The following is a 23695-nucleotide window of genomic DNA, read 5'->3' as shown; positions in this document are numbered from 1 at the left end:
AAATTTTTGCAAATCAAGGGTCTAGTATCCAGAAAGTAAGGAACTCTCACAACTCAAAAACAAAAAGACAAACAACTTTCTAAAATGGGCAAAGAATGGGGCACCTGGGTGGCTTAGTTGGTTGAGCGTCTGACTCTTGATTTCAGCTCGGGTCATGATCTCAGGGTTGTGAGACTGCACCCCGTGTCCGGCTCCACACTCAGCATGGAGTCAGTTTGAGATTGTCTCTCTCCCACTCCCTTCCCTCACCGCTGCTCATGCCCCCCACCTCTTAAATAAATAATCTTTAACATGGGCAAACAATGTAAATAGACATTTCTCCAAAGACAATATACAAATGGTCATTAAGCACATGAAAAGATGCTCACAGTCATTGTCATTAGGGAGATGCTAATCAAACCACAGTGAGATAGCATTATATACCTAACAAGGATGGCCATAATTTAAAAATGGAAAATAACAAGTAATGGTGAAGTCATGGAAAATGTGGAATGCTTAAACACTGCTGGTGAAAATATAAACCACAGCTGCTGTGGAAAACAGGTTGGCAGTTCTCAAAAAGTTAAATATAGAATGACTAAATCACCCACAGCAATTCCACTCCTAGGTGTCTACCAAGAAGGACTGGAGAAACAGGTACTCAAATACTTGTCCACACATGTTTATAAAAGCAGCATTATTCACCACAGCCAAAAGGTAGAAACAACTCAAATGTCCATCAGTGGATGAATGGCAAAACAAATCGTGGTATATACATAGGAAATATTACTCAGCCTTAAAGATGAATCAAGTACTGATATATGCTACAATATGGATAAACCTCAAAAACTTTATGCTAAGTAAAAAAAAAGCGGGAGTCAAAAGGTCACATATTATATGATTCTATTTATATGAAATATCCAGAATTGGCAAATCAACAGAGACCGAAAGCAGACTGTTGGTTGCCAGGGGCTGGGGAAAAAAGAGAAGTACCTGCTTAAAGGTATAGCTTCCTTTTGAGTTGAAGAAGTATTTTGGAACTAGACAGAGGTGGTGGTGGCACAACACTGTGAATGTACTAAATGCCACTATCCTAAAATGGTGAATTTTAGGATATGTGAATTTCACCTCAATTTAAAAAACATCAATAGACAGATACCAAATGTCACAGCCTATCTTTTTTCCAAGTATCCAGAGTGGAGGTCATTTATAAAAACTGATTGGTTTTTTTTTTTAAGATTTTATTTATTTATTTGAGAGAGAGAGAGAGAGACCGAGAGGGGTGAGGGGCAGAGGGAGAAGCAGAGTCTCTGCTGAGTAGGGAGCCCGATGAGGAACTCAATCCCGGGACTCCAGATCATGACCTGAGCCAAAGGCGTCGGCTTAACCAACTGAGCCACCCAGGCGCCCTAAAAACTGATTGTTAAGCCATAATGGAAATCTCAATTTTACAGGACACATTTTCCAATTACTATACAATAAAACTAAGAATTAGTAATAAATTCAAAACAAAGAACCCTAATGATTTGGAATTTTTAAACTCTCCTAAATAATGAAAAAAAATTAAGGATAAACAAAACTTGTAGTTCTCAAACACATACGGTGTGTATCCAAACTACCTGGGGAGCTTGTTTAAAATTCAGGTCTACATACACATGTATATATAGTTTCCTATAGCTGCTATAACAAATTACTTGATAGCTAAAAACACCAGAAATCTATTCTTTCACAGTTCTAGAGGCTAAAAGTCTGAAATCAGTATCAGTAGGCCAAAATCAAGGTGTCAGTGAGGCCACCTCCCTCCAAAGGCTCTAGGGGAGAATCCACCCCTTGCCTCCTCCAGCTTCTGGTGGCTGCCAGAAATCCTTGCCTTGTGGTCCCATCACTCCAGTCTGCCTCCTTGGTCATCACACTGCCTCCTACTCTTCTGCGTTTGTGTATAATATGCTTCTGCCTCCCTCTTATAAGGATATTGGGTCATTAGGACCCAACCCAAATACTCCAGAATAACTTCTGCACCTCAAGATCCTCAACTTAATCATATCTGCAAAGACCCTTCCGGGCCATATAAGGTAACATTCACAGGTTCCAGGGATCAGAACTTAGATCTCTTTTTGGAGCCTACCACAGCACATCTCCTTAAAAACATACGCCAAACCTTTTGATCAGGTCTGCCTTCGGCTCAGGTCATGATCCCAGGGTCCTGGGATCGAGTCCCGCATCAGGCTCCCTGCTCGGCGGGGAGCCTGCTTCTCCCTCTGCCTCTCTCTCTCTCTCTCTCTGTCTCTCATGAATAAATAAATAAAATCTTTAAAAAAAAAAAGGAATTAGATAATCTTATTAGTTTCCAGATTTTAAAATACAATATCACACACAGCCTTCTGACCCTCAGAACTACAAACACTATCTCTGAAATTAATTCAGGAATCTATCACCAGGTGTGCAGGAAACTATTACAGCAGCACCCATTTGTCTCTCAAGAATATAAAAGAAGTCTTACATGTCTATTTTATTGTAAATATGAACAAATTATATGCAAATTTTGTACTCTCTCCTGAACAATCTACATGCATGCAGCTGGCATGCATACTCAACAATAAATTGAGTTTTCTCTCACTTCTATGTTGGTAAGGAGGGGTCTTTTTGTTGGCAAGACTTTCCTTATTTCCCCAACACACTTCATAGAGTTGTGTAATAATGAATTACGTTTTTTTAATTAATTTGAAATGAACTACTTTCCAAAAGCAGCAAAATATATTTTTATCTTCTAAATTTTTCCAGATACATGATTTCAAGGCCTACTAGCCCATGAAATCTCCTCCAGAATCAAGTAGTTTTCATTTCACAAAATCAAAATAAACCCCAGATGAATTAAAGAGTTATATGTAAAATATGAAAGCATTAAGAATTAGATCGAGCCCCACATCAGGCTCCCTGCTCCATGGGAAGCCTGCTTCTCCCTCTGACCCTCCCCCTGCTTGTGTTCCCTCTCTCGCTGTCTCTCTCTCTGTCAATTAAATAAATAAATAAAATCTTTAAAAAAAAAATTAGAAAATATAATAGGATAAAATGAGCAAAGAATCAGTCACATATGAAAAGAAAAGAAAAAGAAAAAGAAATCAAATCAAAGCAATGTGATGCCCCATTTCCCACTACCACCTCTTCATGTAGGACAGTGATAATACCAAGCAAAAGTGAAGGCATAGAGACACAGGGATCCTTAAAACATACTATTACCAAGAGTAAAACTGACAGAGCCCTTTTGAAAAGGCAAATACATTTTTACCCAATAATTCCATTTCTAATACTCTATCCTACATAAGTACTCATAAAAGTAAAAATACATATGAAAATGTTCACTGAAGCACTATTTGTGGGTGAAAAGTCGAAAGAGTATAACTGTCCATCAATGGAGAAATGCCTACCTGAGGGTCTAGGCCTACAATGGAATATAGGCAGCCACTGAAAAGAATGATGTACACCAATCTAAGCTGTCATTTAGAAAGCTAGCCATTTTCACATTAAGTGAAAAAAGTTATTATTCTGGTTTTATTTAAAGAAAAAAACAAAACTAATAAGATACATAATATGTTTACATATTAATAGAAGCTGTATTTTCAAAAAAATCTTATGACATGGGAAAATCCTCTAAGTGTAGACTACAAAATTGTATAAGCAACTACATAAGCAAAAGTAGTACAAAAGGATTTTGAGCTGTATTTTATACATTTCTTGTTTTCTAAAATGCATAAATATTACTTACAAAATTGAAACAATCAATTAACATTTTTCTATTTTAAATGGGGACCCAGATGACCAATAAATCATTAACTGGTCAGGAACCAACAGAACCAATTCAAACTCTACAGAATATAGGAAATTGAATGGAAAACGATGTAGTAAGTTCATGTACAAAGACACCTTTTAAAAACATAGTCACCCAAGCTTACCCAACATAAAGAATGCTATTTCCTTCGGACTGGTTATTTTTAATATATTTATTCTGGGGCGCCTGGGTGGCTCAGATGGTTAAGCGTCTGCCTTCGGCTCCAGGTCATGATCCCAGGGTCCTGGGATCGAGTCCCGCATCGGGCTCCCTGCTCCTTGGGAGCCTGCTTCTCCCTCTGCTTCTCTCTCTCTATGTCTCTCATGAATAAGTAAATAAAATCTTTTAAAAGAAAAAAAGAAATATATTTATTCTGATGTTGCACTACTAAATATACTTTCAAACTTGTATAGTCTGAAATATCCTTGGTCAGCTCAGGTAACAGATAAAAAGGTAATTCTCAATTGTATTTACAACTTATTTTTAAGTAAAATTGGTATTAACCAACATGATCACCTGTCCTGATCACCTAGGTTGGCCTGAGGATGGCTAATTTCAAACAACTCTAGCTTCAAAGAACAAAGTTTTAGCACAAGTTCAGTTAGTTAAATCAATATGCTGAAGCTTTTGAAGACATATTTGCGACAGGTAGCAGATCCTGGCTTCAGAAAACGTTCCTCTCCAGATAAACTGACGTCTTCACTGCCATCAACACCACCTTTCAGTATATGTCCATCAACCTCCTCCATTCTTTTTTTACTCATAGGCTTCCTGCCTAGAAGGATACTCTTCCCCAGCCAATTATCAAAATCCTACCATCTCTTCAAGACCATACTCAAAATACATTTATAAACTGCTCTTTTGAATTCCAGAAGCATTTCATTATCTGTACTGCTCATTTGGTCATCATGTGCTATTTTTATACTGACATTCTTTTAATATATTCTGACTTCTCTATTACAGTTTATAAGGAACTGGAAGATATATCCTCTATTTCCAATGCAGTTCACTGGAGATACACACTGAGTGGCCAATCCAAGGAACACAAGACATGTTTGTTTTCTTTTGTTCTCTATAAAGACTGGGACAGTATTATTAGTTTGGAACTGATGAACTGTAGTGAATCTTGAACAGCTAGCTGCCTAAGGAGTGTGGGTTTCATCCTACCATAATGAAGAATTTCAAGTGCCTGAGCTCAAAAGTGATGTAGAAAAAGCAGTCCTCAGTCCACAGCTGCCAGACAGGAGAGATGGTTAAGGTTCCAGCCCTCCAATTAAGAGGGGGCTCAGCATAAAGGGTTAAATAAGGACTTTACAATCAGAAAGCACTGGGTTTCTTACTTCCAGCTCTGACTCTGGGCAAGTTATATGACTTTTTTTAAAACTTCACTTTATAAAACAAGGATGATAAAACCAGAACCCACCTAGCTATAGTGAGTATTACATAAAGTAACACATGTCACAATGCCTGACAAAGAATAAACACTGCATTCTGATACCAATTCTCTTGACATCAACTGGGTGTCCTACAGTTTAATTTAATTCTGGCATACTACCTGGAGTTAGCATCAGATCCCATAAGTTAAAGGGCAAGATACCCAACAAGACTGCCCTTGCATCACACGTCCCCAAGCTATCATAACTTCTGTCTAACCTGGCTACAGATTCAAGGGTTCCCACAACCCTCCTTCAAGTGCAATAATTTGCTAGAATGACTCATAGAACTTGTTGAAAACACTATACTTAAACAATTACAGTTTTATTATAAAGAGTACAATGCAGGAACAGCCAGGTAGAAGACTATGCATGATCTAGGGCAAGATCTAGGGGAAGAGAATGGAGGGATTCAGAACTTCAATGCCCTCTCCTGGAGAAATTCAGGTGTCATCCTTCCAGCACATCCATGTGTTCCCCAGCCTGGAAACTTCAGTGGTCCCAGTGTTTATATAAGGGGTTTCATTATGCAGGCATGGTTGATTAAATCATTTATGCGTGACTGAATGCAATCTCCAGTCCCTCTCCCCACCCCAGAGAGACCAAGAGGTGGTAAAGTTCCAACCCTCTAATTCAGAGCTAAGTCTTTCCCAGATCCTCCCCTGAAACTACCTTAAGGGCCCATCCTGAGTCACCTGATTAGCATAAAGTCAGGTAAGGTTAAAGGGGGCCCATTATGAATAACAAAAGATACTCCTGGTAACTCAGGAAATTCCAAGGGTTATTGAAACTACGTCTGGAACCAGGGACAAGAACCAGACACAGTCTTTATTATATCACATGCACAATAAATGGAAGCTCTTATTTTAGAAACCTAGTAGTAGGCTATTAAAATAATGCAAGGATAAAGACGGGGGGGGGGGAACACATCAAAAGCATTACAAAAAGAAGCAATAGAAAAAAGGGGGGGGTGGGGCTGGGGTCAAATTGAGTATAATGATTCAAGCCTGGACGACTAAATAGACAGGAACAGATCCAGCAGGGAACTGAGAATGGGATTAAGGATGAATTTAGGGTTAGCCAAGGTGAGACTGAAGGCAACAACCAGTGATTTCGAATGGACACAGACAGATGAACGTGTGCCTAGAGACAGAGGAAAACACAGTCAAATGAGTTTTCAGAGTTACCCACACAGAGAAGATTCCCTACTCACCCCCCCAAAGGAAGCCCTCACTACTCAAGGGAGGATACCTGCTAGTGGTGTCACATAACCATCTACAGGAGTCAAAAACAAGTTACTGCACTCAGCAGAAAAGGTAAGGGCTGAACTCTAGAACATATTCCATTTAATATTTTGGACTCAAAAATGGTACTTCATTTCTAACATAAAGATTCAAAAAGAATCACATGACCAAATACCAAACAGAAATGCTGGTCTTGTTCTTTGACAGAAGAGGACCATTTTATTACCTATCAACCGGAAACTTATCATGCATCTCACAGAAGGGTTTATTTTTTCAAAGAAAAGTTTATGGCACAACCATAGTACATTTCGACAACACAACATAAACAGAACAACTATAATCAATTCAGAAAAGCTTCCTGTTCAGATACATGAAGCAGGATAAACACGGACACCATTACACAGACTTACTCAAAGCTTTTACAGTCCAGCTTTTAGAAAGTACATTTAATACCTGGAAACTGCCATGTTAATGGCCCATAGTTCAAAGGATCACAATTTATTCTTCCCCACAATGTACATATTGTAGAGGATGCTTTTAGACAACAAGCTTGAGCAACGGAAACTTGAACAAGGCAAAAGGGCCCACAGTGACCCCTTGGCTCAATACAGATGGGCCCATCATGGACCCACCTCAGAATATCCACAATATTCTAACTAACCGAGGGCTACTTACAACCAGATGGTTACCAAAAAAGGGAAATTTCCATTAAGTCCCCATACCTCCTCATCTTCCCTGGTTGGAAACAGCCCCCAGCCACCACCTAGTGGCAAGACAGCCTCTCTGCTGTCCTGCCCGCTGCTCCCTCAGGGTGTATTCAGTAAACTTCTATCTCCTTCGTTCTGTCTTGGGTGAATCCTTTCATTGCCAGTGCCACCAGCCCCCACCCAATCATTGCCCGACATTTGGGGGCCCCCATCGGATCCTGACAGACACCATACATATCATCTCATCCTCTTGTTGCCAGCATCCCAGAAGAGAGTCCCAACTGACTTTCTGCCAGTGAGGGTGACAAATGGGCGAATAAAGGGAGAGCAGAGTTTGGGATCAGCATACTGGGGCTAGTCGGATGGTTCATGGTATCAAAAGGCTAAAATGGCCCTATGGAAGGGAGATATTCCAGTACTGACGAGATTAATGAACAGGAGTATTGACTCAGGAATCTGGGAGGACCGTGCTGGGTACAGTGCTAAGTAAGGATGGGAATACCAGAAGAGTGCAGTAAGAGCCCAATGTGTCCCATGTCCCCAAGCTCCAGACAGAAAGGGAGGCAGCAATGTTACAATCCTCCAGGTTCTTGGAGCTTTGGTTTTTCCTAGATAGCAACACCCCCAGCCAGAATATGGACAGTGAGGGCAAAATCTAAGCCTAGATCCCAACCTCCAGAAGGAATGGGGTAAGGGGCAGCTCCCCCCCCCCATACTCCACAACATTGGGTATATTCAAGTTCCAAAGATAGCTAGATCTTCCTAAATAAAGAAAGCAGGCATGACACAGTCTCCCCACTTCTTGGACTCTGAGTCTAAAGCCAAACTACAAGGACCATCTTATTTTGCATACAACTTTAAATTATGTTTGCATTAAGCAGACTGTTACTTTTGTTTATAGTAGTACTTAATTCCATTATAATATGTAAACCAATTATAACTATAGTTATCTACCTATGTATAAACTCCTTGTTCACAAGATAGGCATTTTGCATTGAGGCTTCTTTTCATTATCCTAAGCTAAAAAGTAGCTGAGGATGCCCTTGGCTTGAACTATCCCCCAACTTGCTCCAGTTACATAACCTACAGAAAACCAAGGTCTCCCCCCAAACCACTGCTAATTTCTAAGGAGCTTAAATTCTCTTAGTCTCTGAATATCCCCTCTTTTAACTCAACCAACTCACGAAGTCTACCCTGTTCCCACCACCTGAACCCCCAAAACCCAAAAAATTCTCAAGTAAAACATTTGTAAATACTGAGGATCAGAGGGAACAGTCAATTTAAATAAGAGATACCCTTGAGCCATCTTTCCAGCTCTTCTTCAAACATCTGGTGTCCCTACTCACCCAAAAATTACCTTTGAAACTCCAAATAGTTATCAAAATTCAGCCCTTCCCAGCTCTAGTCCCAGGCGAGCATGCCCACATCCATCATGGTGTTGAGCTCTAAATTTAGCCTTCCATCTACCAGGATCCATCCTCCACATTTTTTTAAGGCAATAGGATAATATTTCTGTTACCTTGTTAAGCCACATTTCCAGCCCTAATGCTTCTTCCTAGTACAAAGGAGGGCAGAACAGAGTCTCCTCAATCAATGTTTACTGAATTGAATTACCAGGCCACTGTTCTAATTGCTCACCAGATCAAACTGTACATTTCCCTTTCTCAGAGCAGCAAGGTCACTTGCATGTTAAAAGTATCCTCACTTCCAAAAGCAACTATTTCCAGTTGCTTTGTTGCGTTCTTTCCAATTATTGCCAGTGAAATCTATGACCTAACAACCAAGTAAAAAGTCCCCTCATTTTTTGTTACAAATTAAGAAATTAAGTCTCAGGGGCGCCCGGGTGGCACAGTCAGGCATCCAACGCTTGGGTTTCAGCTCAGGTCATGATCTGGGGGCCCTGGGATCGAGCCCTATGTTGGGCTCTGTGCTAGGTGCGGGGTCTGTTTGGGATTCTTTCTCCCTCCCTCTCCCTCCCTCACTGCTTCCCCTCCCTCTCTCTCTCTCAAGTAAATAAATAAAACAGTTTTTTTAAAAAAGAAATTAAGTCCCAAGGAAGTAAAACTAGTTGTCCACAGCCTTCTAATAACAAAAAGCAGAGTTCTGAAGATGGGGGAGGTACTGCGAGAAGTGTGTTACTTGCAACATCTCTTTTAACCCTCACACCTCCCAACCACCATAGCAAAAAAAAAACAGCACCATGACCCCTCATTACAGTGGGTAGACAGGTTAAAAAATAAAATCCCCTGCTCCAAGTCACCATGACAGTAAGTGCTACCATGAGATTCAAGCCCAACAGGCTAAACTCAGAGTTCAAGCTGTTAATGGATAATTTAAACAAACAAAAACATAACACTGTATCTTCCCTACAAATATAAAATGAACACCTATGATTTTATTTAACTCATTAAGAACAAATAAGATGTTTCATTTGGTTCAAAAACAACTCCAAAGAGCACAAATATATAGGCAATCAGAAATAGTGAAAAAAATTTGCTTCATAGATCCAAAACTGCTTCTTCCAGAAAAGAGGAAGAGAAATCAATTATATCACCAATCAAAAACAGTTAATTTGCATGTCTAAGGACAAGAATAATAACTTGCATTGCTGTCAATTATTCACAATTCTCGAAGTTGTAAAATAAATGAAAAACAATAAAAGCTATAGACCACGTAGATTAGATCTATGGGAAGAATGCTCTAGATATCACCTAATTTCCAAAGAAGACCCCCAGTAATCCTTTTTGGTTACTCAAAGACTTTCGAAGATTTTTCTTACATAGCTCTTAACCACTATGCATAATGCCTATTTCTCCTTTTAGAAGAGAATACACAGCTTCAGGATCTATTGACAGCCTCTAGAAAAACTGAGGCTTCTCCAGAAAACTAATTTTTCACAAAAATATATTTTTCTCTTTCACATACTCAGCCAGAAGTTTAGATTCACTATGAATTTATATATAAATTTATACATATATACATACACATATTTGTCTATATAAATACAGAAATAATTCACTGGATTGTCAAGCTTCTTAAAACATCTAGAGGGACGCCTGGGTGACTCAGTTAAGCATCTGCCTTCGGGTCGGGTCGTGATCCCAGGGTCCTGGGACCCATTCCCAAGTCCTGCTCCCTGCTCAGCAGGGAGTCTGCTTCTCCCTCTCCCACTCCTGCTGCTTCTGCTTGTGTGTGCGCACGCTCTCGTGCTCTCTCCCTCTCTGACAAATAAACAAAAATCTTAAAAAAAAAACAAAAAAGATCTAGAACTATTGGGGGTTTGGTTTTACTGAACAATGACACAAAATTACTCGCTGGGGAAATAAAGACCAAGTTAAACTGTCATTTCCAAATAACTGACCTAAAATTAACTTCTTAAGTATCTTACTGGCCAGTTAATGTATCTTAATTTCCACCGTATATTTTCCTCCATAAAAAAACCAATCCCAGTCCAACTTCTACCTCTGGTAAAATCAATTAGATGTACTACCCCTACTATTCCAGCTAAGTGCAACTAAAAATCCTGGACATCACATAGAAGACAAACAGAAGAAAACTCTGAAGGTGGAGAGAGGAAGGAACACCAGTTGGGGACCCGGAACGCATGGAACAACAGGGTGCTGAGTCCCCTGGGTTTTCCTTTTGCCTCATATGGATGTGGAGATGAAGAAGCCAGTTATCCAGAAATGCCAAAGGGAGTTAGACAAAAACAGTCTCTGCTCTTTCAAAGGACCAAGAAAAGAGCAGCACAGCAAAACAGAAAATTTTTAGACAATAACTACTGCACTTCAGCCAAAAATCACAGACAAAACTGTGGCCCATCCCAGCATAGGCCAGGTAGGGAGCCTAAACTTTCACTCTCACCAGGCTGTAATGTCGGGCCTCAACACAACTGTCCTTCCCTTACCCAACCCCTGACCCCTGCAGGGATGGTATCAACGGCTGAACTTTCTTCCCTGCCAGGTGGGTTTAAAGACTCCCTTCCCCACCCACACAGTGTCTATGGAGAGTGTCTAGAGAGCGTGGACGTATATTCCCATGACAGTTACAAGGCACTCCTTCCCACCCCCTTGCAGGTGGTATGAGGCAAGGCCTGGTAGAGAGGCAGGACTTTCACCACCCTTCCAGGTAGGAAGGCCATCCCCTCCCAGCAGTGTCAGCAGAGGTCCGTGGAAGGGGAGGGGAGGGGGGAAGAGACAGTTAAGGATGCAGAGAAGTATTCAGGGGAGGCCTAGAAGGGAGCTGAAATGCCCACCTCCGCCAGCAGCAATGAGGAGTCCCACTTTGTATGTCAATGGACCGATTCCTGGAAAGCATACAATTCACCCAAAATGAAATAGATCATTTGAATAGCCCTGTAACTATTAAGGAAATTGAACTCATAATTAAAAACCTCCAGAAAAAGAAATCTCCTGGCCCAGATTGTTTCATCAGAGAATTATAACAAATTTTTAAAGAGGAATTAACACAATCACCTTCAGAAAACACAAGAATAGGGAGTAATTTCCAACTGCATTTACAAAGCTAGTATTACCTTGATACTAAAACCAGAAAAAGTACAAAAAAATGAAACTACAGACCAATACATGAATATAGACACGAAAATCCTTAACAATGTATTAGCAAATAGAACTCAGCAGTATACAAAAAGTTGAATTTAATCAGAGATGCATGGTTAGTTCAATATTCAAGAATCAATCAATGTAATCCACAATACTAACAAACTGAAAAAAAAAATCCACCTTGCCATACTAATCTATACCAAAAAATCAACTGATAAAATTCAATACCTGTTCTTGAGAGAAACTCTCAGAAAAAAAATGGAATAAAGGAGAACTTCCTCAACTGGGTAATGAGCACCTACAAAAAACCTACAGTAAACATTATACACTTAATGATAGAAGACAAACTGCATAATCCCTATTACTGGGAACAAGGCAGGGATATCCACTCTCACCACTCTAATTCACCATAGTACTGGAAGTCCTAGTCAATGCAAGGAAGCAGAAAAAGGAAATAAAGGCCACACATAAGGAAGAAATAAAACGGTCTCTATTTGCAGACGACATGATGGTTTCCACAGAAAATCCCAAGAAAACTACTTTAAAAACCTCCCAGAACTAATAAGTGAGTTCAGCAAAGTTGAAGACACAAGATAAACATTTTAAAAAGCAACTCCATTTCAAGGGAAAAGGCAACCTACCCAAAAACAATTTTTTGTAATTTATCATATAGATAGATAGATAGATAGATAAATAGATAGATAGATAGATATGGGGCTTGGATCTAGAATATATAAAGAACTTGTACTACTCAGTAGTGAAAAGGCAAATAACCCAATTTTAAAAATGGGAAAAGGATCTGAACAGACATTTCTCCAAGGAAAATATACAAAATGACTAATAAGCACATGAAAAGATAATCATTTGCCATCAGGCACATGCAAATCAAAACCACAATGAGCTATCACCTCACACCCACTAGGATGTTATAACTTCCCTAGAATGTCCCTATAATCAAAAAGACAGATAATAATAAGTGTTGGTGAGGCTGTAGAGAAATGGGAACACTCACATACTGCTGATGGGACTGTAAAATGGTACAGCCCGGAAAAGAGTCTAGCAGATCCTCAAAAGAATAAAATAAGATGAAAATAGAGAAGGAGGCAAACGCTAAGAGACTCTTAACTATAGGGAACAAACCCAGGGTTGCAGGAGGGTGGGTGGGAGAAATGGGGTAACTGGGTTATCGGCATTAAGGAGGGCACTTGAAGTAATAAGCACTGGGTGTTATATGCAACTGATGAATCACTAAATTCTACCCCTGAAATTAATAATACACTATATGTTAAATAAATTGAAATTAAATAAAAATTTTTTTAAAAAGATTAAACATGTTTACCATATGACCCAGAAATTTAACTCCTAAGTATATAACAAAGAAAAATTAAAACACAGATCTACACAAAAACTTGTACTTGAATGATCATAGCAGCTATTATTCATAACAGCTAAGAAGTATTCATCAACTGATCAATGGATAGATAAAATGGGGCTTATTGGCCTATCCATACAATGGAATACCTCATGATTCAGCCCTAAGGAATGACACACTGATACATGCTACAACATGATGAACCCTGAAAACATGTTGAGTTAAAGAAGCCAATCACAAAAGACCACATACTGTATGATTCCACTTATAAGAAATGTCCAGAATAGGCAAATATATAAAGACAGAAAGTAGATTAGAACCTGTCTAGGGCCAAGGTTGGGGGAAAGGGGAGTGTCACTCCTAATGAAGAGAGGGCTTCTTTTTGAGGTGATGGAAATGTTTTGTTTTGTTTTTTAAGATTTTATTTATTCATTTGACAGAGAGAGACACAGTGAGAGAGGGAACACAAGCGGGGGCGGCGGCGGGGACACAGAGAGGCAGGCTTCCTGCGGAGCAGGGAGCCCGACGCGGGGCCCGATCTCACGACCCTGGGATCATGACCCAAGCCAAAGGCAGACGCCCAACGACTGAGCCACCCAGGCGCCCTGAGGTGATGGAAATGTTCTAAAATTAATTGTGGTAATGGTTCTACAACTCAATGAACATATTAAAAATCACTACCAAATCCACGGCTGAATTCTTTGTAGAAAGTGACAAGCTGATTCTAAAATTCATATGGATTTGCTGGGGAACCAAGAATAGTCAACACAAACTTGAAAAAGAAGAACAAAGTAGGAGGACTCATACTTCCTGATTTCAAAACTTAACCACAAAGCAAACTGTAATTAAGACAGTGTGGCACTAGTGTAAGGACAGACATATAGATCAAATCAATAGAATTGGGAGTTCAGAAATAAACTCATTTGTCTACATAACCACGATATGACCCAGCAACTGCACTCCTGAGCATTTATCCCAGTGAAATGAAAACTTAAGTTCACACAAAAACCTGTACTTCAATGTTCTTAACAGCTTTATTTAAACAGCCAAACACTAGAAATCACCCAACATGTCCTTCAAAGGATACATCCACACCAAATACTAAGGATCATAAGGAATACCAAGCAAGAAAAAAGAACAAACTATTGATACCTACAACAACCTGAATGAACCTCTAGAGAATTATGCTAAGTGGAAAAAGAATCCCCAAAGGTTACATACTGTATAATTCCACTTACCTAACATTCTCGCAATGGCAGAATTCTAGAAATGGAGAACACATTAGTGGTTGTCAGAGAAGGGGGTGTGTGGCTATCAAAGGACCACATAAGGAAGGAACCCATATGGGGAAACTGTTCTGGATCTTGGCTGTATCGATGTCAATATTCTGGTTGTAATACTGTACTGGTTTTGCAAGATGTTACCATTGGGGAAAACTGGGTAAAAGGTTCATGGGTTCCTTTTGTACTATTTCTTACAACTTCAAGTAGCTCTACAATTACCTCAAAATAAACAGTTTTAAAAAGAAGGCAGAAGATCTGACCACAGACAGAAGAGGAAAAGGCAATGTGGCCACAGACACAGGACTGGAGTGATGCGGCCACACGAAGAAATGAAGGCAGTCACCCAGAAGCTAGAAGAGGCAAGGAACATATTCTACCCTGGAGCCTCTGGAGACGGCACAGTCCTCCCACACTTTGACCTCAGCCACTGATTCTGATCTCAGACCTCTGGCCTCCAGAACTGTGAAAATACAAATTGCTGCTGTATTAAGTCACCAAGTTTGTGGTAATTGTTACAGCAGCCACAAGAAACATATACATACCCATCTCCTAGGAATGTAAAGAATTAACAAATATGTATGGGAAAGACCCTTGAGAAGTGTGAATTGCAATTGCAAAAGGAAACCAGATACAATTTTAGAGTTAATTCAAAATAAGAATATTAACACCCCTACTTTTGAGAGTTAAAGAAATCTGAAATAAAAAGAGAAATAAATATAGCTTTGGGAACAATTATGTCCAATGTAGACTGAGTTCCCTGAAGATTAGCCCACTCAATACACAAGAACTATTTATAACAGTAGTTCTAGGAAAGATTCAATGTTGATTAACTCTGACTTCTAAGGTATTTCTTCTCAGAAGGAAAGAGAAGGTAAACTGAGCTGGTTTCATTACAACCATAAATAATCTAAGGAAAATAAGGTTACTCTAGCACCCCCCAGACTACTCTAGATTATTTCAGTCCTGCTTCTACACTTCTCTTCCGTTCTCACAGAAAACAAAGCAAACATAATTCTCCCTTTAATTTAATCAATTGGCCCTAATTAACAGCCATGCTGAGATTACAAGTTTAAATTTGTAGTTATTCACATTAAAAGTATGTTACTCCAGTAATTCACAAACTCTCCAGTTTGAATACTACATCATAAAATATCATTATGTGTACGTTTATAAAACAAACAATAAAAACCAGTAATACATTTTTACCGAATTTCAGAGTGATATAATGACACATGCAGGAATATTATGAGTGCCAAAACAATCGCAGCACAGAAAAGGAGAAAAGGGCAAAAGGATGTCTCATTTAAAACGCCTACATCATAGGGGCACCTGCGTGGCTCAGTCAAGTGCCTGCCTCTTGATTTCGGCTCAGGTCAAGTCAGGGTCGTAAAACTGAACCCCACATAGGGCTCCTCAATGGGCATGGAGCCCACTGGAGATTCACTCTCTCCCTCTGCCCCTCTCACCCCTTCTTCCCCTCTCTAAAAAAGAAAAAACTCCCACATTATAGAGAGAATCACCCTAAGCAGCTACAGCAAATTATGTTCAACACGGATATTCAGAAACTTTGAGCATAACTTGTAATACAAGGCATACTCTTATGCAAATAATAATCTCTTACACTTAAAGCCACATAAGTAGAGTGGCTTTAAGGTTTTTAAATTTAAATTTTTTATTTTAAATTTAAATTTAAACCTAAAGTTATTTTAAATTTAAACTGAATTAAAACAGGCATTACAGCAGACTCTGGAACTAGACTGCTCAAGTTCAAACCCATGTTACTTAATCTTTCTGGGCCTCAGTTTCCTCAAAGGTAAAATGAAGATTATAATAGTATTTACCTCATTGGAGAATTAAAGAATTTGCAAACTTAACACACTTGGAACTTAACCCAGTATGTAGTAAGCACTCAACAAATATTAACTGTCACGATTATTATTAATAGCTACTAGAAGAGACTGTCACCATGACTGCCTACGCACCTCATGTTTCAGAGCTGTCATGCTCATCTTTCATCATAGAAAACCTAGAGGTGACAAGAGGTGACAGAATCTCAGTGATCTTTACACAGAAGGCCCTGATTTATCCCCCTCTAGACAGTAAACTCAGGGACAGGAATCATGTCTTATTCAACTCTGTCCCCCTCACCAAGTTCATGGTAAGTGTCCAAAAATGTTTAGGGTAAGTAAATAAAATTTTGGTGTTCAAGCCGCTCCTAGTTACCATCATTTTCCTCTGTAAGCCCACACAGGCAATTTTTTATTTAAAGGTTACACAATAAAAAGAAAACATAATTCTAAGAAAACATCTGTATTAAAACAACAGGACGGCAGAAATAATAAGAGCCACAGACAAAGCTGGCTTCCCCAAGGTACCTAAACATTCCTGTGGGGAAAGAGTTGCTGTCTGAGCCAAAAACACCCTTTTCCCTCCATACTCCGGGTCACACAGAACCCTACGAATGGCTGCCACCACTCACTTCTCCTCCTCCTCATTCTTTTATTCCTAACTTCTGTCGTCATTTGCTTTGTGACACCTGTAGATAGCAGCTCACCAACACTCAAAATTCCTGCTTCATGCATTCTCCCAAGGGGATTAACTATACACTTAAAACATAAGGTAGAAGTGAGCTCTTATTTGAAATGGAAAACTATGGGTAGCATAAGTCTTCCCTTTACTGTCCCCAGAGCAACAATCTACTTCCTGTGAGGAAGTGAACAATTTCAGTTTTCAGAAACCTCAACTGTGAAAGACTGCTGATAAAGTGGTTAATCACCCCTGGTCAGCTTTCACTGATGGTGCCCCTCAGAGAGCCCTTCCATTTGCCTCTGGGGTTATCACAGTAGGATCCTCGCGTTCCCAATGCCAGATAGAGAGGACTGGGTAAAGGTGCAATGAACACTTTCTGTCAAATCAGTTCACCAAGCCCTTTTGTGAGCTTTACCCCACAGCTACAGGGAACTCACCACGGGCTTTCCCCAGCTCCACTGTTACATCCAAAACCCTGCAGCCAAAGGGATCACAGTAGTCCTCCTAATCCAAGAGCAATTAGCACAGAATAGAAAAAAACCACACAGTGATTTCTCTTAAACAGGGACATTACACAAAGATGAAAAAGAGACTGGGTTAGAATTTCTCCCCCCAAAATGAAACACAATACAAATCAATTTATTTTCATTATGTATCTGATACTAACCAAAATTTAGGCTACACTTGCAACTATGCACCAATTCTCAGGACAAGGAATTAACAAGGAATTGGGACATAACTTCGCAGCCAAACTGTAAAACGGCAATAATATGAGAACCTTGATTTCACATTTGCCTTTTGCAAGACAATTATAACAAAAGAAAAATTCTAGGTTTCATCATTTATTCCTCTGAAGCCTCTCATGCTTTTTTAAATTCTTATAAAGCATCTCCCTTTCATCATCATTCCTGCTGGGTTTCCTCACCAAAAGTTAATTGGCCTAACATTGCCAAATTCTCACTAGCACCCCTTTAAAGTATAACAAAAGTACATAAATATTAGGTGTGCAACTTGAATTTTTACACATACATACACCCAAATAACCACCGCCCAACTCAACATACGGGACATTTCCAACACTCCAGAAGGTTCCGGAACGCACCACCATTCTGACTTCTATCACCAGGAAATAGTTGTACCCTATTTTTGGACTTCACTTAAATGGAATCATGTGGTATGCAATCTTTTGTCTGGCTCATTATGTCTATGAAACCCGTCCACGTGGATATATCAGTATTTCATTCTTTAACCGCTTTTGTAATGTTTCCTTTTATAAATATACCACAATTTACTCATCCATTCTGCTGCTAATGTACCTCAGGTTTTATCTAAATTTTAGCTATTATGAATAAAGGTTATATGAACATTCTTTTACCTTTTTTTTTTTTTTGGTAGACATATACATCCGTTCCTCTCAGGTATGTATCTAGGAATGGAATTGATGGATCACGGGTAAGATGAGACACAGCCACAGTTTTCCAAAATGATTGTACATTCCCACCAACATATACGAGATTCAGTTGTTCCACAATATTGGCATTAACAATCTTTTCAATTTTAGCCATTCTGGAAGGTGTGTAGTAGCAGCTCACTGTTTTAATTTCCATTTCTCCATTGGGAGTCTCCATTTGGGACTAATAATGTTGAACACCTTTTTATATGCATACAGACCATTCAGAGATCCTCTAGTAGAAAGTGTCCAGAACTTCTGTACCTATTTTAAATTGTCTTTTTCTTACTAATTTTATACAAACATACACACACATATATTCTGGGTAGGAGTCCTTGGTCAGATATATGAATTGCAAATTTCTTCTAGTCTGTATTTTGCCATTCATTTTCTTAATGGTATCTTTAGATGGAGAGACGTTCTCAATTTTAATGAAGACCCCTGACATCAAATTTATCAATCATTGTTACGGTCATTGCTTTCAGAGTCCTTTTTAAGAAATTTACTCTAGTAGTACTAGAGTACTAGTTCTTTGACTTGTGCTTATGGTTTGAACAGTTCTCAACCTTGCTCTGAACATATGAAATCCTGCATCTCTGCAAGGTTTCCAGTTTCACCTTGCAATTTAGAATGCGTTTATTCATGTTATGTTGTCAGATGCTAGACAACTCTGGGGTTCTGAATGTTTGAGTGGAGATCAGTTTTACAACTAGAGAATTCATTTGATTACTTCCATATTATAATGGACTTCTGTACGAGTATGGTAAAAACCTAATGTAAAAATAAATGAAAAAATCCTCTAATACCTGTCATTCTAACATCTTACCCCAACATACATTAGATGATTCTTCCCACTCCTTTTGAGTGGCTTTGCTCCAGTGGAGTCACCTTTTCACTAGAGCCTGCTGACTTTTACAATATAATTGAGTTTTCTCGAGTCTATGAAACCAGAAGCCTACAGGAAGGTATAAGCCTGGTTCTATTAAATCTTATTGACCCAATAAGCTCAAAGGGTTTACAATTCTCCCAAAACCCAGTAACAAAGAACTTTCTACTCTATCCTTTTCTTAAATTAACAATATCTCCAATCTGCAACCATACTGTTCCCAAAAAACAAAGCAAAAAAACCACCTGATTCTTTACTTGCTTAGCAAGTGTTCCCCTCTCCCACCCTATTATTCTTCACACTTAATCAATCTTCCATTCTCCTTTCAAAATGTGTGTGGTGGACTCTGAACTCTGCCAGTGAATGCCCTGGTTCACTCCCTCACCACCTCTTGTTTGGAGTATGGACACTGTCCTTAACTAGTCTCCTTACATTCTTTCACCCTGTCACTAGTCATCTCTCTCCAGAACATAAAGTTGATTGTATTACTGATTTGATTAAGATCTTTCTACAGGTCCCACTGCCCACAAGATAAAGTCAATCTCTCAGCTGAGAATTCACAATCTTTCCTGTGTTCTCTCTCAGCAACTTCTGCAAAACTATGGTCTCATCCCTGGACACCCATACACTCACACTCGCCCTGACTCTCCACTGTTAACTCCTTTGGCTGGAAGCACTTTCTCCTTTACCCTGCAGTCAGCTCCCTTCCTATCTTGGCTAGGGCCACCCCAACAAAACCAACTGTTCCCTTGCATGTGTTCCCACAGCTCTCTGTACCCACCACAACTGTATCTGAAACCTTCTCAGACTGCACTAGTTAATTATTTATTTGTTTGTCTCATTCATTGGTCTACAAACTTCTGGACCTGGGACTTCTTCCTGGACTTCCTGGAGGATAAGGTCAGGAATTAATCTTTACACACCAAAGACTTGGCAGGGCAATTCCATAAAGGCTCAAAGAAAGAATGAGGGGCGCCTGGGTGGCTCAGTCAGTTAGGTGGCTGCCTTCAGCTTAGGTCATGATCCCAGGAAGCCCCACGTCAGGCTCCCTACTCAGCAGGGAGCCTGCTTCTCCCTCTCCCTCTGCCTGCCTCTCTGCCTACTTGTGCTCTCTCTCTTTCTGTCAAATAAATAAATAAAATCTTTAAAAAAAAGGCATTAAAAAAGAAAAGAATGAATGTCCTAGCCACTTTTATTCATATCCTTTTTTTCTATAAAGACAGACTTGAATACTTTCTAAAAATACATCAAAGCCATGAACCTACCATAAGTTTTCTCTCAAAAGTCACGCAGCAAGTTATTTTTTTGAGAGTTTAATAAAAACTAAAATCTTCCTTAATTATTGATTTGTGCATCCTGTTAGAAGTTAATCAACTCTTTGTTTTGAAATAATTTTTAAAATAAAGGGCATTAAAAGTAAAATGAATATACCACCTAACCAAAGTAACTGTAGTCATCACCATATAAATCACTATTGGATGCCAACGGAATGAAACATGGTTATTACTTACATAATACAACCAAAGGATCACAAACGAAATACTTCATTGAAAAATGTGTTCCTATATATCCCCCTTAACACATAACAAATCTGTATGATATAGGAAAATGGTGCACGGTGGTTAAGAACACAGTTGTTCGATTTGGTGCCTCAGTTTCCTCATCAATAAAACAAAAGATGAGAAAGTACTCACTTCACCAAGTTGCTAGGTGACTAAATCAGCACACACAACGTCCTTGGCTGAGTAACCGTACAGTAAGAAATGTCAACTGTTATCCCTGTATTTTTCACCTTTGTAAACCCTTTCATATATACTGTCTTGGTTTTCTTCCTCACAGAAGTACAATGAGATTATTTGGACAAGAATCGCTTTGCCCATTTCAGAGATAAGATACTGACAAAGAGGTTATATGATTTCCCTAACATATTTTAAATGGCAGGGTAGAAACTAGAAACGCCACCTACCCCAGCGCCTGGTCAAACTGACCAAATCTCCAGGTAGCAGTCTGGAAGAAAGTCTTTTGGGTTCCCCCCCATTGTTTCCTCTTGGTGGTGAGCAGCCAGCCTAAACACCTGGTGAAGGCAGATGAACTAACCCATTTGCTCTGATTAAAAGGTAGGAGATGCCTCACTTTCACAATGCCTGACACACAGTGAGCACTCCAAAGACAGGAACTACTGATGACTGAAATACAAAGTGCTACTGTGCTTTCTCAATGACAGAACAAGGCACTCCACAAAATCAAGCCTGCTATCAAATAAAAAGTCACTTGATATTATGCTTATCCGTCACATCAAAGCACAATGTGGCAACAGAAACTTTTTTAAAAAATAACTTTTATAAAATCATTTTCTTTTACTCTCAAAAATCAACAGTTTTGCAAAAAGAACTTTCATTAAGACACTTTTTGAAAACTAATTATATTTTATGACATATGTTTGCCCAAATAAGCAACATGAATAGACAATATTTCATCTCTGAAAGGCCTTCCCCATATTTTTCATTACTTCCCTAGGCTTAAACGGAATCCCAAGCCTCAGCCTTATCTACAGCCACGTGCACACGAATACAATTAACGAGCTTCGAAGGCAGAGACAATATTCCAGGGAACCCATCTGAAGCAAGTTAAGTACAAGGAAGGAAAACGTCTCTAAGGCACTCGAATACCCTTTTGTTCTCTTCAGTGAGCAGGTAGAAGTTAAGATAGACCTATAACGATCAGACTTGATATCAGCTTCTGGCTGGGGCCTACCTTTCCTCTCGTGGCACTGCCACTCTGGCACCTGTGGGCAGGCATCTGGAGCCTGAAGGATACACAGATTAGGGCTCGAGAGCCCAAGTCCAAGTCTCGCACGTGGCGAACACTTTGGGACGTTTTGCACATATGATTTAACAGAAACAGAACTATGTTCGGGGCGAGGCAGCTCCCGGACCCGTCCAGGTCTGGAGAAGGAAGGTCTTGATACTAATCTATACCACCTACTGGGCACCTGGCCCGCCAAACCCCGCAACCGCCTCGCCCTCTCCTCCCTCGCGGAGCCGGCCCGCGCGGCCCCGCAGCCCCCAACGCTTTCGCCTGCCTCTGGGAATCGCTTCCCCGCGCCTCCCCTAACCTGAGCCAGCGACGCCGCCACCTGCGTCGGGCCTCCAATTCCTGGCCAAGTGACCGTTACCAGGGCCGCAGCCAGGGGAGGCCCGTGGCTCAGGGGGAAGAGTCCGTGGGGCTGTTCCCCCTCCGCCAACTCGGGGATCCCCCGGCCGCCGCCGCCATTTTACCGGCGCTAAACCCCCCACCTGACAGTTCCCGGCCTCCCACCTGTGACCAGCAGAGGACGTCGCGCGTCGCCGTGGGGGTCGCGTGGACGAACTGGAGAATCCGTAGGGGGCACAACCTCCGAGCAAAACCCGCCGCTAATTCATCCCGAAGCGGGAGGCGTCCGGCCCGTCGCCCTAGTAATGCGTCCCGGCAGGCTTCATCCTGATTGGCTGCGAGCGCCGTGACGCGGCGGCGTCCCCGGCTGCGTGGGAAGCCCGGGTCCCTGGCGCCCCGCCCCTGCTCCCCAGCCGGGGGCACCCCGGGCGCCCGTGGTCGAGGGCTCCCTTAAAGGGCCCCGGCTCAGTTCCCCGTCTGGCCTCGTGGGGCCGAGGCAGTGTAGGGGCGAGAAACAATAGCAATAAGAAACCGAGGAGGGCATTGTCCCAGGGAACCTAATCGTCCAGTCGACCCTTAGACTTTCAGAGTGGAAAACAGAAATCTGGGGAATTTAATTTATAAGCCTAATTTATAGCCCGAGGTCCCGGGACAAATCAGTAGTAGAACCAGTTGTAGAACTCAGGTTTCTGATGCGCATACCAAGTTCTCCCTAGCAGGCACAGTATTTCCCCACTCCTAGAGAAAATTCCCCTCCTCTGAGTACCCACATCCCTTACATCACACCCCTTGTGAAAAGTGTTCATTGATGTAGGAAAGACCTTAGGGTTCCAAGCTGACTGCCAAGAAAGAATTCTTGATGTCTTTGGTACAAAAAGGTGATTTTATTAAAACACAGGGACTGGACCTGGGCAGAAAGAGCTACAATGGGGTCATGAGGGGTGGTGACTATATACCTACAAGGTTGGGGGGGGGGTTGTAAGGATAGGGTAAATCTCTAAAGAATTTTGGAAATAAGGTTTCCAGGACCTTGAGGGGACTAGCTATTGTTAGGAAAAGGTCATTTATTACCATCTAGTAAAACCTTAGTCATGAGACCCTTCAGATATATATGGGTGGGCCATATGCTTGGGGGATGATTGCCAACAGTGTCTTAGGGGGTTTAGAGAAAAAGGAAATTTCTAAAGACATTTTCATTTTTTTAAAGTAGACGTAGAGGATCCTGGAGGAAGGGCTAAGATTTCCTTTTGCCCTTAGCAAAGTATTAATAT

At 40.5% G+C, this 23695-nt stretch overlaps 1 protein-coding gene across 4 annotated transcripts in view; it reads right to left on the bottom strand.

Annotated features, from left to right (window-relative positions):
* LCLAT1 (lysocardiolipin acyltransferase 1) overlaps positions 1–22746 on the bottom strand; it is a 189504-nt gene extending 166758 nt beyond the window's left edge. For 2 of the 4 annotated variants that reach the window (XM_073897221.1, XM_073897226.1), the window contains exon 1: positions 22590–22746. Coding sequence is in view for 1 of the 4 variants with exons in the window: in XM_025868009.2 (XP_025723794.1) it covers positions 14362–14405 (44 nt within the window). In the remaining 3 variants the exon portion in view is untranslated. Of the gene's footprint in view, positions 1–14361; positions 14439–22386; positions 22536–22589 lie in introns of those variants that run through there. The other 2 variants (XM_073897225.1, XM_025868009.2) reach the window with 2 other exon arrangements.
* Between the last annotated feature and the right edge of the window lie 949 nt (positions 22747–23695).

Source organism: Callorhinus ursinus, unplaced genomic scaffold, assembly GCF_003265705.2.
Source record: "Callorhinus ursinus isolate GAN/ISIS: 27379988/994484 unplaced genomic scaffold, GSC_fseal_2.0 scaffold10, whole genome shotgun sequence".
Lineage (NCBI taxonomy): Eukaryota > Metazoa > Chordata > Mammalia > Carnivora > Otariidae > Callorhinus > Callorhinus ursinus.
This window is presented reverse-complemented; position numbering and strand designations above follow the sequence as displayed.